General features: G+C 40.2%; 1 protein-coding gene across 1 annotated transcript in view; it reads right to left on the bottom strand.

The window, feature by feature from the left end:
• Positions 1 to 18,012, bottom strand: part of thsd7ab (thrombospondin, type I, domain containing 7Ab) — a gene marked incomplete at its 5' end in the record, with an annotated part of 205,505 nt that overhangs the window by 113,344 nt on the left and 74,149 nt on the right. Inside the window, 3 exons of the mRNA XM_080895569.1 lie at positions 8,175 to 8,359; positions 9,550 to 9,798; positions 16,932 to 17,766. Coding sequence (XP_080751695.1) covers positions 8,175 to 8,359; positions 9,550 to 9,798; positions 16,932 to 17,766 — 1,269 coding nt within the window. The remainder of the gene's footprint in view (positions 1 to 8,174; positions 8,360 to 9,549; positions 9,799 to 16,931; positions 17,767 to 18,012) is intronic.

Below are 18,012 nucleotides of genomic sequence, written 5' to 3'. Positions count from 1 at the left end.
GTGGCATCCAGTGTGGTCTTCTGCTGCTTCAAGGTTCAATGTGTTGTGCATTTAGAGATGTTTATGTTGCTTTGGAAGACCTCGTCTGTAATGACTTCCCTGGCCTCTGACATCAACAAGGCATTTTCTTCCACACAGCTGTGGCTCCCTGGATATTTTCTCTTTTTCAGACCATTGTCACCATTGTCTTTAAACTCTAAAGATGGCTATAGTGGGAAATCCCAGTAGATCAGCAGTGTCTGAAATACTCGGACCAGGCCATCTGGCGCCAACAACCATGCCATATTCAGAGTCACTTAATTATTGCATTTGCTTTACTGTCCATTTGAGTGGCTGATTAGAGTGATTAAGTGCAAGTACATGTATATAATGTATTTATATTTACAGTTGTAAATGATTTAAACAGCATATAGTAGAAACACTGTAATGTTTATGATTTATAGCCCTTAGAATTATAATTGTATTCTCAGTGTAAAAAACTTCTACTGTAGATTACTGTAGGCACACTGTAAAATAACTGTCTTTTCATCATACCCTTGTAAAGACAGTGAGAAGCATGGTCTTTCGAGGAAAAACTGCTTTTATATCTTCTGCCAATCTAATCCCCAGTTGCGATTTTATTACCACCTTCAAAATATCTCCATATGCTTCAGCATACCAACACCCAGAGTTACTCATGCTCAGCTGATATTACTTACTTCTGACCCCAGATACTGATCTGGGGTCAGGTCGATGCTTCTCCCCCATAAAGATTACTGTTAAGATTTAGGAGGTAGTAAGCTCATTTCAGATCAGGGCTTGAGGGCATCTTCAGCCCTTTAGCACAGTGATATTTATGCATGAGACGGTAGAGAAAGAGAGCTCTGTCATGGTCTGCGGTGGGTGGCTGGAATTTCCATAAGGCTCCTGAACTGACCTGGGATCCGCCCCTGGGCAGGGCCAACTCCAGCTCCTGCACACCTGGAGCCTATTGCAGGCAATCAAGCCAGAGGGATTTAAACCACACGTTGATGTTCATTCACTGCCAGTTTGTCATCAACACATTTGCTGTATTCACCTTGGCTCACGCTCCACCTCCGGACTCAGGATACCAAGCAATCATTCTGAAAATCTCTCTGTGCCTCACCTGCCTGCCCTCCTGCCATCACACTCCATCTGAAGCCCCAGATCTCAGGCCAGCCTTTCCACGCCACTCAGCCTCCCCTGGATTCTCATCACCCCCCTCTCAACACTCCATGTCCCCTACTGCAAGTAAGAATTGCTACTCTTACAACTGGCCACTTCAGAGCTGCCTCCACTACCTCCCTAACTCCTCTATCTTCTCTCTTCAGTGTGACTGTTCCCTGCTCAGCTCCACTCCGCATCTCAGGCCTCATTCCCTCGCCCTAGCCACGTTCCCCAGGCCACGCCTCGTCAAACTCCACGTCTTATTGTTTTTTTTGTCTTTGCTACGTTTTCTTTTTTGCACTTAAACCTAATAAATTGTTACATCATCTGCTGTCTCTGCTATGGGTTTCTGCACCTGAGTCCTGTTCAGTACAGGCCACTCGGCCCCGTGACAAGCTCTGGTTGTAGCAAACATCGCTGAGCTGCTGTCTGCCTCTCTGTCTCAGTGGTGTGCTGTGAGGTTACCCCCCAAAAGAGGGAGAAGAAATCCTGCACCAAGAAGATAAGAACTTTGTACATGTTTGTCTGTGTTCACACTTTCTCACATACAAGTCACGCACGTCTCTCTCGCAGCACTCTCAACATGCTTGTGCAGCGTAATCTTTAACAGAGTTTATGAACACCTCAGATGTATCATCGTGTACCTCACAGCCTCTCAATAGACCTAACAGAACTTCATCTGGAAGGTTATACATTATTTCTGTCATCACAGGTTATATTTTGAACAGTTTCTGTCGATGGATTTAATCTTGGCTACCTGACTCATTATTCTTTAATTACAGCTGACACACAGAGAGCCAAAGGACCACCGATCAATTCGACCACTGAAAAATAAAAAGTGCTAAAGCATCTGTGCTGCTATCGCTTCCTTTACAAGTAATTTCCCTTTACTTAATTTAGCATTACCTAAAATAAATTTGACTAATATTGGAACCATAATGAAATATTGCAAAGCATACATCAGTGTTAGCACAATCTATCACTGACAAATGAAACAGAACAATGATTTGGTTCAGAATAGTTTTTTAAAGCTTTCCAGCTGCAGGTCTGAAAACAGGAATGGGCTCATAAATTATTCTGAAATTTCAACATAACAGTTTTTCTTTGAGTTTTTAATACAGCTTATTTCATTTATTATTATATATTCCAATCAAATTGATAAAAATGGACTGACTATATATATCTAACTTTAGTTGGCTTGCTATTGGGCTAGTAACAACATGCTAATGATACAGTTCTCCAATAACAAACTAGGTCTATTTAAAAATAGTATTTGTGGTACGACCTCTTTTAGTTTATTGGGGTATAAATCTAATAGAAAATGTATAAATCACTCCTACTCACTTCCTCAGGAACTTAGTGAATCAAGTGTTTTAGGCTAGCATCTGGGGTATACTCAGCTGTTTCACAGGGCTATGCAGTCCTGTGATACTACCAAAATACTACCACAATTAAAAGCGGTCAGTACTAGCACCTGAAAAACAGTGCCTAGACTTGGTTGTTTCATCCCATTTTTTAAATCATAATCTTTCCATTTTTCTTTTCATCACTGCTTCTCTTCCATGTGAGCCAGTAGTTTGAGAGATACGAGTAATGCTCATATTATTTCCTCTTAACTTCCTCCAGCTGGTTGCAAGAGAAGATCATCTCTCCCTTTTTGACACCAGTTGCAATTGAGCACCTCACTTCCTCCTAAACTTTGTCACTTGCTCTCATGTGATCAGTATGGTTGAGCTCCATAAGCTTAGTTTCAACTAATGTCTTTAACACCTTCCTTAAGAGGGCAGCTTTGACTCTAAGCTGGCTTGACGAGTGTCAGAAATCGAGGCCTTTACACTTGTGTCCACTGACAAGTCAAAGCAGGTCACAGGACCAGACAAATCCCTGATATAAAGGGAGAGGCAGCCAGTAAAAGGCTGTATAAAATGTTTACGTGACGAGCTGATGAAAAGAAAATACTACAACAGGTATTAATAAAAATAAAACATTGTGGCATAATATTGGACGTGAACCGAGTCAACATGTTGGCTGCTGCAAGCACATGATATGCAATTATCTGCTACCAACCCACCAAGGGCCTGCAGCTCTTATACACTGTGTGTGGGGATTGGAGGATGCAAGAGTGTCACGTAACAGTGCTTGATCAAATCTATTTGAGTTACCCTTGAGACTGATTTGTTTCAGGCTGTGTGATGGTGTAGTATCTGATGTATGCAGCTGTGGCTACGCTATAGAGGAAAGATGGTCGACAGCCTCCCGAGATCAATATGCGCTCTTGACAAAATTAGATTTCTTTGACAAATTAACTATATAAGGTTTGTATAATTGAAGAGCAGGCCACAAAAACAACACAACAAAATAAAAACACTTGAAAAAGGTAGCGAGAGACAGAGTAGTGGGTTATTGCTAAAGAGTTAATTTAACTTTAATGCACACAGATTAAACATGCAGTGTAATAAAACTTGCAAATGTACACCAAGTCTACACCTCAGCTTGGTGCATAAAAGAGTGAGCATGTTTCTAATGATCAATTTTTCTAACTGGTTTCAAGTAGATAAACTTAAAAGCCTGGCAGCCTTTACAAATCATTCAAAAACCTGCAGAAAATCTGGATTTTGAAACTGAGCAACAAGTTGGAAGTTTCTGCATGACAGCCACAGTATATGCAGAGTGTACTTATGTTCTCATCCAGTGATCAGATACCACAACAGAACTGTCATGATACTGTGTGGCATAGAGTACAAGCTTTACAACATCATACTTTTCATGGAAATTGAGAGTAATTTACATACAGTAGCACTTCTCTCATCCCACTTATCACTCAAAGTGCTTTACACAACAGGACACATTTACCTTCACATAGTGCTTTATGCTATACACTCTAAGCACTTTATTGATCCAACACCCACAACTACAGCCAATTTGAAAACAGCCATTAATTAAAAAGGATGTTCTTGAACTGTGGGATGAAATCTCACCAGGCACACCGAAAACATGTAAATTCCAGCCTGAACCTTCTTGCTTACAGTGCCAACCACTGTGTGGTGGTGCAAGGCATTACGCTGCTGTTTCAGTATTCCTCTTGTAGTATCCTTAGACTTAAATTGTACTATGAACTATACTCATATTACACTAAAGTACTGTAGACTTTATCTATAAAAACAACCTCTTCAAGCTTCAATGAAATGTTAGGACTTCAAGCAACATGATTTTGCTGAGATGAGTTATGGAAGGACTCAAGCTACAAAATGAAACGGAGCTTTAACTGAAATGAAAAAGAAAATTAGAACATCAGTGATGTAATAACTCACCCACCTCATGGTCCATCACAATTCACAGATTCTTGTAATGTTTGAAGCACAGAAAGTAAGTTATGCTTTGCTGTCATTTGTTAAACTAATGAGAATTAAAATCCACTGAGAAGGCTCCGTTTTATCCAGGGGAATTAATGCTGTTTCATTCAAATCTGGCCGGTCTTCTAGAAGGAAAAGTCCCTATTAAAATGACAAATATGACCTTGACCCTGAGGACAGTTTGGTGAAGACCCATGAGGTTAATGTTGTATGCATATTTCACTAACATTTGACCAGTGCTAGAGTGCTGTGTTTGAGTAATCGCAATTCTTTGGATTTTTTGAGGGAATGAAGGATGATGGACATCACACCTTTGCATAAGCTCGTAACACTACACAAAAATACAGCATTTTTAGCATTCTGCTGTATTCACAAATAACAATAAATTACAGTACTGTTTAAGATGTTGTATATTTTGTATTCCCATAATTAATGTAGAATAACAAGTTCTGAAGTCATGTTTGCAACATTTTAACAGTATGCAGAGAAAAGCTATGTTACTTGCTATGACTACACATCACGTCAATGTAGATTTTTAAAAAATGCTTTTAAGAGCATGAAAATGAAGTGAAGGTCCAAATTCACAAGATAAAACCTACAGAATCTTGAAGAAAAGAGGACCTGATTCTATTAATAAACATACAGAGATGCAGCAAGAAAGATATATATTTTTTACCTCCCATTCTGTGTGAAAGTGACAGAGAAAAATGGAGAAAAATTGAGTTGCTGCTCTGTCAGATGAGTCAGAGGCTGAGCCGTGACACAGACAAACTCTGTGCACCGTCATGGGTTGCTGATTCCAGTATATGTCCGTTCGGTTGATTCAGACAACAGACAAAAAAAAGGTTGAAAACTGAATGACTCACTGGCCTCAAAGAGGAAACCTTACACATTAATACAAAAACTGGACTTTGACAAGAACATAAAATATGATAAAGAGCATATTTTATTAACAATTTGACTTTTTCTCTGCAGTTCCGAGAGTCCTAATCCAATGTTAGTGATGTCTTCTTTTTCTAAATCCAAAAGCTCACTCTTTGAAAGTCACTGGGACTGTCTTTAAGTAATATAGGGGCACGTCCCCCTTCAGAGCCCAAAACAGTCAATCCATCACATCCCACATTATTCAGTAAATCAGTAAGAGTCTTGAGGTTAACACATTCCAGAGTAACTCCTTAGTGCATTCAGGTTCGTATACTTAGATTTGCGTTATTTACCCCTTTTCAGTTACTGTTACATTTTACTGTATTTGTTGTGAAAAAAATCTCCTCCATATTTGTTTTGCATTCTGTCGTTTATGAGTCGCTACATACTAGCATCAAGTGCAGCTCAGCTGGCAGGATTGCAGAGAAGAAAGCTTTTAGTCTGTGGAGGTGTGCACAATTTTGAATTTGTGGGTGAAGAGGACATGAACAACATCACAGTCAAATCATGTTGTAGCTGGATGATAGTAAGTATCTGACACTTGTAAAGAGATCTACTTCATATTTTAAGAAGCACTTGTTAGGTGAGAAGGTCTGCAACACTGGTGGCCCATTAAGGTGGAGAATCATAGAAGTGCTACAGCTCCAACTTTTATTTCAGCTTAAAAAAAAGCTGTGCTGAGAGACATGCTAAAATGCTTGTTGCTGGTTGTATGTGAAGAAAAGGTTACCAGTATTAACAAGCTGTGAAATGAGGTAAAGTCACTACATCAGGGGTAGGCAACCTTTCTGATGGCGAGTGCCATTTAAAATTTCCTCAAAGTCAGTGTGCCATATGATTGTATTAGCAATAAATTTAATAACACTCTATATGAACAGTTACACACTATATAGAACCACTTTATAGAATTATATTTGTTTGCAGATGTTGGCAGCTATCAGCGAATAGTTATCAGCTATTTTGAAACAAAAAAAGACACTTTTTATCCATAACAGCAAATGAGCCGTACAACAGAAAATACAAATGCTATTTATGGTCTCCTCACAACAATGATAAGAAAAATAAACTAAGCCAATATGGCATGTTTGTTAATACAGAGACACACATGTTAATGTGATCTCTAGTCTCCCACTCAGAGACACAGGTCTCCGAGCGTCCAACATTCAGACGGCTACCCGAGGACACTCATGTGAGAGAAAATCTGCTCACGCAGACATGTAGAGCCAAATACTGTCAATAAGGCCTCTGCAATGTTCTGAAGACAGTTAAACTTGTCAGGTAGTGATGTCCAGCAGGTGAACATGCAGCTCCGTGAACACGCACAGCTGTGGATTCCAGCTGCTTTGATGTCGCATTAACTGGCATTAAGACAAATCTAGCTGCTCATTAAAGATTTCTGGTTTGATCAGAAAATAAAACATTGTTCCATACACCTGAAAGTCCCGAAAACGCATTGTGTCTCAAGTCTACGGATGTATCCGTGTATTTCCATGGTGCTGATGCTGTGCTGAGCGGACAGCTCCTGAAGCTTTTGAAGTGTCGGAATGTGGAAAGCTAACAACGTCCCTCTCACCAGTAGGCTAAGTTATTTTTAGCCAATTACAAGTTGAATCTGGTAGTTGGGGTTGTTAGCTAAGATACCGTCATTAAGAAGAGGCACAACTAATGTGTCTATGTGAGCTGATTTGCGATGTGCACCGCTGGCGCGGCCATTTATTTTTTGATGCACCTTCTCAAATTAATTCACCGCGTGTCGTGCCCAGGGCTGGACTGGGACAAAAGAAAACAGCCCGGGCATTTTGACTAAAGACCGGCCCCCCAGGTATTAAAGCCATAAAGCCTTTGAATGAAAACAAACGCTGTTGTGACAGTGATGTACAGTCTTGTTGGTAAATGTATGATTTCTATACGTTTAGATGACAGCTTTGGTTGTAAGATTCAGATAATTATTTAATAACAGCCAGACATTTTAAATGAAAATAAGAAAGTATTTCTTTGTGCCCCCCTTTCCCTGTTACATTCTGAAGTGGATGAAGCAGACTACACAAACTCTATAAAATATAACCAACAAGCACAAGTGGTAACACTTTAACTTTAACTGTAACTGTAACTTTTAATGGCAACAATCATGGTCTCCGTCACTAGGATGAGTCTTTTTGAATGCACTATGAGGACAATTTCGTAAGACGTGGTCCCAATAGACGGTAAGGCTCAGCTCAAGGCTTCACGCTGGGACTTCAGTAATCAGTGTGTGAGGTCACAGTGACCAAGCCCATCTCTTATACCCCACATTTCGAGAGCCACTGAGGTAAGGGAACATTAACATCTCAAAAAACTGTCAGTAGCCCACTGTGACTGAATGAACATAACAAAGAACAGAAATTCTTCATAATTTTACTGAAAATTGGGATCTTTCACGCAAACTATGGGCAAGCACAGTAATCTGCTAGCAACTATGGCAAGTAACTGGGTGAAATTATGACTAATTTCACTTCCAGCAATCATTTTCTAAATGGCCAGTACCTGATCAATTACAATTAACTCTAGGCTAGCAATGATACAAATCGGGCCCGGAATCAGGTACTGAAGGATGCAACCATCAGCCATCAAATTAGATTACACATTTTAAAATTTCTAAATCATACAGTATATGACATCTTGATATCAGGTACTAACTCAAAAGTTAATATACATACACAACAGGGTCTTTAGGAACACTCTTAACTTTACCTTTGTCCTTTTCTCGAAGGTCGTTGAGGTATTTTAGAAGCTCAGCGTTGGCTTGAACACAGTACACTTCTCTCGTCTGTAAGCCTCCTCCACAAAGCCCTGTCAGGTTGCTACGTCGACGGTCTTGTTGGCTCAGCAATGTGTCAACCCGACAGTCGCTCCACTCTGTGGTTCTCCAGGTGTAACTACAACGTGAACATAGAACATGGAACGATGGGCAACAGTGAGAGAACCAACCATGCGAGTAATGCATGTAATGTAATGCAAGATAAGCATATTTACAATCTTGCAGACATCACTTTACAACATAAATATGCACTTGATGTTTATAACCAATGTTGTCTACACTCCTCAGTTTATGCAGCCTTTACAAGGATGTGAAGCATCATTTTATAGCTGTGTCTCTGAAAACCTACTAGATTTTCAGACACATCAGTGTTGGACAACGATAAGTTGCTTAATAAACTGTTGAAATAATGTAAATACATTTTTTGAATGTGGCTAACACAAACATTGCTTGCACTAGCAGCTTTCTTTCTTGTGGTCCTGTATTGATCAAGTCAAGAGATTAAACTTTGATACAGCCTGTTTGATAAAGCCTGCTTGTTTACAACTTGTCAGAGAAAGAAAAGAGTGTTGTCCTCTGCAGTCCTCTTTAAAACAAGAGTTAACAGGCATGTATATTTGTAAATTAATAAGGAATAAAAAGTTTGTCTAGCTGACCACTGTATCTGGGGTCAACTCGCAGATGAAGCCACCATTTAATTGTCTAGTCCGCTAGTTGTACATATCCCCAACAGAAACATTCAGGATGGGATTAGGATCACACACAATTATAAGTTGATATATGCTGAACCATCTGTGAGAATGCTTTTAATGTTTTAATGTATGGGTGTGTGTAATTTTCTGGAATTATAATATCCTTACAGTCTCCATCCATTTGTCTTTACTTTGTGTCTGGCACCAGCCCAAGCACTTAAACTAATCTATCTCAATATGCTGTCTCACTTACACACATATACGCAAATAAACACACAGGCCACCCAGAAGAGCAAATTAGCTGGGTGGTGTGTGTAAAGGGAACTCAGCAGGAAGCGTGTGTTGTCTCAGTCAGGTTGAATACCAAACACTTTGGGTTCGCTGTATTTGTGCCTGAGCCTTATATGAATCCCTGCAATCTTTCTTAACCATGCTATAAATAAGAGGTGGGTATCATCACAACATCACATGCAGTTCTATCCCTGTGAAACATGAGCTCCTGTTGTGTACCATGCTATGAATTCCACATCTACACTTTACTCAATGTTTTTTTAAGTCCCTGCTCACTCCCACCTGTGCTCCCTGCATCTCTTCCCTATCATCAGGAGTGACTCACGTGGCACAGGGTGGTATGGATTCACCCTGAGGTTCACAAGATTCAAACTCCTCCAGGAGTGGGCACTCCGCCCCCTCGCCCACGGGGAACTGGAGCACCTGTCTGGTCCGAGTCCGATTGCCTCTGGGAGATTCAGGGTTCATGCAGGTTTTGGTGCAGGGGCTCCAAATGGTCCAGTCGGTAAGCTTGCAGTCCGTGGGGAGAACGCATGACTGGATGGTCAGTGGAAGGTCCCTTGTTAAGCACATGCTGGGAAAAGATAAAAAGGAATGACATGAAATCTTAGTGATATCATAAGAACATTAATGCAATATAAATTTGGACTGTTGGTTGAAAAGAAAAGAAAATATTTATAGCTCTAACAAAACTACAAATAAAATAGAGAATATGCTACACTTGTAATTGAGCCCTTGAGCCCCAGTCAACCAGCCAACCAACCGACCCCTGATCCAATTATGCTTTCATAGGATGAATGACAGGGTAAACTATCACCCAGACTCTTAATCCAAATGTTCAAAATAACTACAAAAATTAGTAATCTAAGTAACATAAATTCATGTTTTTATTTCAGAATTGTAACTCAATAGTTTTAATAACCTGAACTAGTCAAAGGTCCAAAAGTATACAATGTCTATCTATAGTTTACACTATTATTCCCATTATTTCTTTCACGACATGAAAATCATGGAACTGAAATAGCAAATAAACTCATCTCAAATGTGTTCTGGCCTACAGGGTTGTTCAGTTTAGATCAGTTGCTCAGGTTGTGTTTTGTTTATCTTTTTGTTAGTTTGCTGATGCTGTGACACCATGAGTGCAGAGGGTTACTGTGTCCATAACTGTCAGTGATTACCACAGACAGAGGTTATAAAATTGTAACTGTCTAAAGTGATAGCATTACAAAAAAATGACGTTAAATTAAATAATAACTGAATTTTCAGAACAAAGACTTCCAGATATTTTTCTTTTTATCACTTAAAAGAAAAAATAGTTAAATTCATGTAATACTTTAAGTAAAATAGCATGTGATCCAAATGTTTAAATCTGAAAACATTTGGAACCTCTGCATATAAATGTGGTTGCTGGTCAAATGGCCATGAACACGTGAGCACATGCAACCAAATGCTCAGGCCACTGACTGCTCTAAATGCTCAGTTTGAGACAGTTTTTTTCCCCTACTTTTGGCTCTGTGTGATGCTAATGAGAGACGATAACCTTAATCTCTGACTGTGCGTGAAGAAGCCCACCCACCTGCTATTCAAGCCTTTTTTTGCAAGGGGCAACAGCTTGTTTCAGAGAGAGGTTGAACTGAGAGGATGTAGGAAGTATAAGATCGAGAATGATTACTTTGAATTCTACTTCTTCATCCAAGTCATGCGGTGTACAGCTTGCTGATGCCTCATTACAATGGCACTGAAGTTTTCAGCAAGCTCTCAATTCTATTTTAATGTCAATGTGCTAAGTTGCCTATTGGCGTAAGACTTTGCATCAACATGTGTGATACCACACATGAAGCTTTGAACCCTTCGCCCTTAACTGTCGTTAGCTTCTCATTAGCATACACACTGCATAATCAGTTTCACATTAAGAGTAAAAAAGGAATGGTATGGCACGGTGTGTGTCATGTGTTAAGACAGCCAAAACAACTTCTGATCAATCGCTCACAAACATCTTTTGATCATCTAAACAGTATTTAGACGTAATGAATAACCCGTCCTCTTTGGGTCCCTTCCGAATCATTAGAAATTTGCTCTAACTAAAGCCGACTGCTTTCTGGTACTCGTTCTCGATGTCTCTCCCCTTGAGGCAAAGCAGCTGATGAGCTATTAGTGCTAATTACAGCTCTGCTTCATTTAGAAACCTCTCATTTAGACGTTGCCACCACACTTCACCTCCAGCAACTCAGACTTTTGGTATAAATCAGGAAATGTATGAGCTCAGTTGTGCTGTCTTTTTTTCTTTTAACTCCTGTGTCTTCACTGATTAAAACACCTCTGCAGTCTTTGAAGTGCTACTGGAGCGACACTGTGAAAAATCTTAGTTCTGTTTTTCTGCCAAACATGCTTGGTGTGCCGGCTCATCTTGCTTGGGAAGAAAACAATGAGGAATTTAAACAGTGAATGTGGCGCACAGAGGGTGATGGCTCGATTTCCTGTCTCAGATGGAACTTCTTGTGTTTTTAAAAAGCCCCCTAATGCAGCCAGTGACCCATTTTCTCAGCAGCTGGATCCTTTGAGTCGTTGCCGTTTGTTGTGTGCATGCCCAAGCATTTTTGTGGAGATTTCAAAGTTGCGAAAAGAAGTCATTATTTCTTCATCTCAGTCATTCAGACAGAATGAGGACACAATCAGATTCTATTTAAATAAGTAGATGACATCTGAAAAGTGCTCATTCTTAAGCATGTAGGTTTAATACATATACTTTCAGCAATGGACTCCAACAGACAAGATGCAGACAGCCAGAAAGTCTGCATACTGTAATTCAACACCTGTACACACTTGTTACTTGAATGTCAAATGACCAAAAAACGAAATTGATGTGGGTCAAAATGATTAAAGCAGCCTTTTTTTAATAAAAGAAAAATATCTGAGGGATAGATGTGGTCTCAAAAAATAAAATTAGTCGATCCCTGTACGACCTTCCCCATATGGAAAAGAAATAGAAAAAACTTATTAAAGACTTGCATAAGATGTGGCCTACTTCACATAGTGAATCATATAAGACTTATATGATTTACTCATGAAAGTGGCCACTTCCTCGTTACTCTCATATATTGTTTTAGTAAGTATCCAAAACATACAAGTTTCATTTATATAATTTTTCAAGGGATCTTATATCTTTTTTCACTCTTGTATGCTTTTCATACAAGTTTCACACAAGACAGATAGAAACTTTATAAGATTTATATATATCTTTTCCATATGGGTCTGCATCAAATTAAGTAAGAAACAAGCCCAATCAACAGGACAGCAGCTCAAGTTATAAGGAAACTGGCCTGTTTAGGATGAGTTGTCGGCAACAGAGTAAGAAGCGACTCACTGACAGATGTTCATCAAACGAAATTGGAAATGAAGTGAGCAAGATGTTTGGAGAGCACCCGGTCCGCAGATGACTGTTTTTTCTTTTTTTGCTGCACTGGGAAGTTTGTTCCACTTTTTTTTTCCTTTTTTTTCCGCAAGTGGCAAAAACAACTATGAATATTTTAGAACAAGAAATAAACAAGTCAAGGATTAATATTTATGTTCCTAAGGGCATGTGAGTTGTTTTCACGGCTCCTTTGAAATATTTGATCCCAGTTAGTGCTGAGAGCTTGGCGCAAACAAAGCATTAATGAATAGATTTAGTACATAATTGATTAAATCTTAGAATACAAGTGGTGTGTGACTGAAATGTGATATGAATAGAGGCGTGCTCTATTGGCACTGTCACCAAATCCTTCTAAGAGATCAGAGCCGTCGCAAAAGCACAAGTTTGAAGGGAGCAGAGACGACATTTTAACTTAATGTTAGTCAAGGAACAGAAAGCGAGAGGATGGATCCAAAGAAGCAGCTCTTTAAAAGAATAGTTGATTACTTTACATTCACTTAGTAAAGACATCAAAGGTTTACACCAATACATGTTACAGAGACTTATTGACACCTGTTTGGCGTTTTACAAGTCTCACAGGTGTAATTTGCAATTTAAACTAAACTGTCCAGACTGCATGCACCACATCCTCGGATCTGTAAGATCTTAGTGAGCACAACCTTTGAAGAGTCAATAAAATATACCCTGTTTATAAAATACCAAAGTTAGTACACGAGCAATGAAACTTTGGTTTTTGCTTTCATGCTGACCTTACGCTGAACAACTTCTATATGTAATTTTTGTGTGGCTGATAATGACAGTAAAGTTGTTTTTTGTCATCTGTATTAAGTTAGTCTGTATATTTTCGTCTTGGCTATGCAAATAGTGATGGTCAAGCACTTGAATATTGTCAGCAGCTATTTCAGCAAGAAACATTCGGGCAAATAATGGCAGCTGTGGTGAAAGGGTTGTTCCTTTTACACTCTGTTTTTTTTTTTGTATGTTTTCACCATGGGCGGCTAGGAAGAAGGTAGAGGTTGGTTGAGCACCAATTTGAAGGTGGTTCGATCCTCTACTCTTCATGTCAAATTATCCTTGGGCAAGATACTAAATCCACAGCTGCCCCCATTGGAGTGTGAGCGGCAAATGTTAGGTTCAAAGTGCTTAGGCATAGAGAAAAAATGTTATTTCATAAGAGAAAAGTAAAACTGTGTGTTACTATTTCCACGCGTTCTTATACGTTTAAAAAATGTCGTGGAAAGATGAAAAGTATTCAAAGGTAGGAAGGCATTACGACCACAGTCAGACAGCAGGCTTTCAATAGCCTCTTGGTGGTATTTACATTCGGTGAATGGGCTGTGGTTATGGGCTGTACTTTACTTTGCATCCATTCACACATACATTTATGCAGCACTTTTCATACTATACAAACAACCAGTCTGCAATTTGTGAAAAAGATCAGGAGCCTCAGTAGAACATGTAGACTATGAAGGCTACTAGTGTGTTGTTAGTCATTGCTGCTGTCAATCTAAAGTTTCCAGAGTAATTACATTTTTTTAACTAGAAGTTAAAGTTTGGAACTTGAACTTAACTGTTAGATTGGAAAAATCATAAAACAAAATTGTGTAACAATCTAAGTAATTTACCTTTTTAATAATAATTTCCTATTATTCTATCCCACATGGGATGCAAGAAAATGACAATACAAAAGGTTAAATGCTATTATAACATGCCAGAAATAACTTACCCTTTCACATAAATGGTAAAATGGCCTGTATTTATATAGCGCTTTACTAGTCCCTAAGGACCCCAAAGCGCTTTACATATCCAGTCATCCACCCATTCACACACTGGTGATGGCAAGCTACATTGTAGCCACAGCTGCCCTGGGGCGCACTGACAGAGGTGAGGCTGCCAGACACTGGCGCCACCGGGCCCTCTGACCACCACCAGTAGGCAACGGGTGAAGTGTCTTGCCCAAGGACACAACGACCAAGACTGTCCAAGCCGGGGCTCGAACCGGCAACCTTCCGATTACAAGGCAAACTCCCAACTCTTGAGCCACGATCGCCCCACATATTCTAGCAACATTTAGTCCTTCAATATCTAATATAAAATAACCTCCAAATGCAACTAAATTAACTGAAAAACATAATATAGTATATTCCAGTCTGCTTTGATGATAGTCTTCTTTTTACCACTATTTCCAGGATTTTTTTTCTTTTGTGAGGGTGCTTCATAATATGATAATCTGCTGAATCCATTTCCTTTTTCTCTTACTTAGCTAGCTGCAGTTCTCACTAAAATAGCCCATTGTGCTTGGTAGCATATTGAAAGCTATCCATGGATGATTGTAGATCTATAGCCATGGTAAAAAGAAAGCAGTAAGGTTTTAGATATCAGAACATAATAGAAATAATCAGATTCTTAACGGGCCTTAACAAATTCAACCACAGATAACAACATATTACTCCATGTCATTATTTATTCACCAAAAATCGAGCCAACAGGCAGAAGCAGTGTAAAAGTATATTGAAAGTATTGAAATATAATAACAATATAAGTTTTGGCAGTCTGAATCATAACACCATGCCACGAAGGAAAGACATCGCCAATGATTGTGAATGATCTTCAGCAATGATTTTGTTGCTGCCCATCAATCTGGCAAGGATTATAAAACCATTTCTCAGTCTTCAATGAGAAAGATTATTCATAAATTCAAAAAATTAAAGGCTGTTTCCAATTTTGGCTGGATTGGATGACCTAGGAAAATTTAACCCAAGGTCGGAGTAGCAATGCTAAGAGAAATAGCGGAAAACCCAAGAGCCACATCTCAGACCTCACATAGCATGTTATTCATGATAGTGCAACTATCTCGAGAAAGGTGTGTGTCTTATTTGGAAGAGTTGCCAGGAGAAAACCTCGTCTCTCTAAAAATAACATGGCAGCCTGGCTTAGATTTGTAAAATTGCATCTGAACCAACCACAAGACTTTGCCAACAATGTCTTTGGACTGATCAGACCAATGTGGACATGTTTGGCCATAATGCAGAGTACCATGTGTGAAGAAAATTCACAGAATTCACCTGCTTGCTGCTACTACTGCACATTCACCTAATGTATATACTATTTATATAATGTTCTTCTTCTACCCCCCCCCCCCATTTTTGCACATGTCGAGGAGCATTTCAGGTTACATCGTGGCTCAAGAGTTGGGAGTTTGCCTTGTAATCGGAAGGTTGCCGGTTCGAGCCCCGGCTTGGACAGTCTTGGTCGTTGTGTCCTTGGGCAAGACACGACACAAGACACTTCACCCATTGCCTACTGGTGGTGGTCAGAGGGCCCGGTGGCGCCAGTGTCCGACAGCCTCGCCTCTGTCAGTGCGCCCCAGGGCAGCTGTGGCTACAATGTAGCTTGTCATCACCAGTGTGTGAATGGGTGGATGACTGAATGTAGTGTAAAGAGCTATATAAATACAGGCCATTTACCTTTTTTTTTTTACATTTCACTGTGTGTTATACTTGTATAACTATGCTTGTGACAAATAAAGAACCTTGAACCTTGAAAACTAAACACTGCATATTAGCGCAACCACCTCACACCAACTGTCAAACACTGTGGTGGACGGGTAATGATTTTAATGATTTTATATCAGTTAAAACCTTGTTCCTTCGTTTTTTTTTGCAAGAAAAACATCCTTTTGGTGGCATTTTGAGCAACGCTTGATTTGTTCAATTTTTCTTAAAACATCTGATTCGAAACCACAGGGCAAAACACTGAAAATTGCCATATTTCGAAGTACCACACAGATTCATAGTTCAGATTGATCTCATGTCACAAAAGGAGTTTTTCTTTTCCACTTCCATCCTCAGAAGTTGACATGAAATACAATGTACGGGGAGTTGTGCCTCATTGCTCTGACAGCACAGCAGTGACAAAGACACAGCGGATAAACATCCTCCCCTGCATGTCACTTCATGACAGGGTGAAGAAAAACTTTCAGGAGGACAAATTTGGCTTCATGTTCAGAAATTCACCAGATGAACCTTCTGACAACAATAAATGGACAAACATACAAATACCTAGAGTAATCAATAGTCAGCAACACAAAGAAAATATGAAAACAGAGATATTGATTACATTAGGCAAAAAGCCTGAAAGGCAGGGGAAACATGCTTTAGTTTAAAAATTCAGCAAAAGCATTTGCAGTAATACCTATGAAAGGAAGCTTAAATTTATGCTGAGGGGGAATAAAAGCACACATACAAACAAAAAACCAACAACATACACATTACTACAAAAATATTGCCACTCACTTGCGTCCCACAGTGCTCCCATTCCTATGGATGCAAGTCACCTCCCGATTCTGGTAGCCCACCTGAATGTCCCAGAAGGGACTCTCTTGCCGGTTGAGGCGGTTCCTGGTACGCTTCTTCTGGATAAGCTCCCTAGTCTCGGGATCTTTTACTCCTACCCTCTCCCGGAGCCCTTGCCCTTTGCCTTTCCTGCGTTTAACTTGGCGAGCTGTCCGAGTCTGCGGGAGGGCACAAGAGTTCCACGGTCCAACCCTGAGACTGTACATGCCCTCTGGACCTGTGCAAGGCCCTGGTTTGCAAGACTGGAACTCAGTCAGGTTGGGACAGGCAGCGCCTCCAAAAAGCGGAGGGACTAGGACACTGCGCACTCTGTTCCTGAGGCCTGTTCCACACGTTTTGGAGCAGGATGTCCATGGCGAGTACTCAGAAACCACACAATCCTGAGGGCAAGGGATCAAACATGCCTGCTCTAGACGAGGCTTGGGTTCAAAGTACTCACAGATGGCATCCTCTGCTGGAGATTCGTCTGACTTGAGTATGCAGCCCACCTCCCGGATCTGAATGCCCTCTTCGCCTCCACTGCACGTGAACTGCCGTGGGGCCCCAAAGGTCCTTGCTGATACTGGCACGCACTCATTCCAGGCACCCAGTTTCCAGTCATAAAGGTCCTTGTGCCAGTCGCACACACGGAAACAGTTTCTCTGGTTTGAGGGACGCTGTGCCTGGTCACAGTTGGTGTGAAGTGTTGTCCAGCCATCCACATGGGCACACCAGACTGCCCGGCTTTGGCTGCCACCCAGGCCGCAGTCGCTGCCCATACATCTTCCCCATGGACCTGGGAAACAAATGAACAACCTCAAATCACAATGAAGAAACATAAAACAATAATCCTTTCAGCTTTAAATGACAAGAAAAGCACTCAGGAGCATTGTAAGAAAACTTGTAAGGAAATTCTAAACACAACACATCACAATACGGCTTTGAAGAAGCAGGAAATTATATTAGCAGGAATAAAAGATGCTAGTCAGATTGGAGGAAGTGAAACAAAACAGCATAATGCCACAGGCTGGACTCGATTGAA

The sequence above is a fragment of the Rhamphochromis sp. 'chilingali' genome (assembly GCF_963969265.1).
Source record: "Rhamphochromis sp. 'chilingali' genome assembly, chromosome: 11".
Classification (NCBI taxonomy): domain Eukaryota; kingdom Metazoa; phylum Chordata; class Actinopteri; order Cichliformes; family Cichlidae; genus Rhamphochromis; species Rhamphochromis sp. 'chilingali'.
Note: the sequence above shows the minus strand (reverse complement) of the source record. Positions and strands in the feature narration are given on the sequence as shown.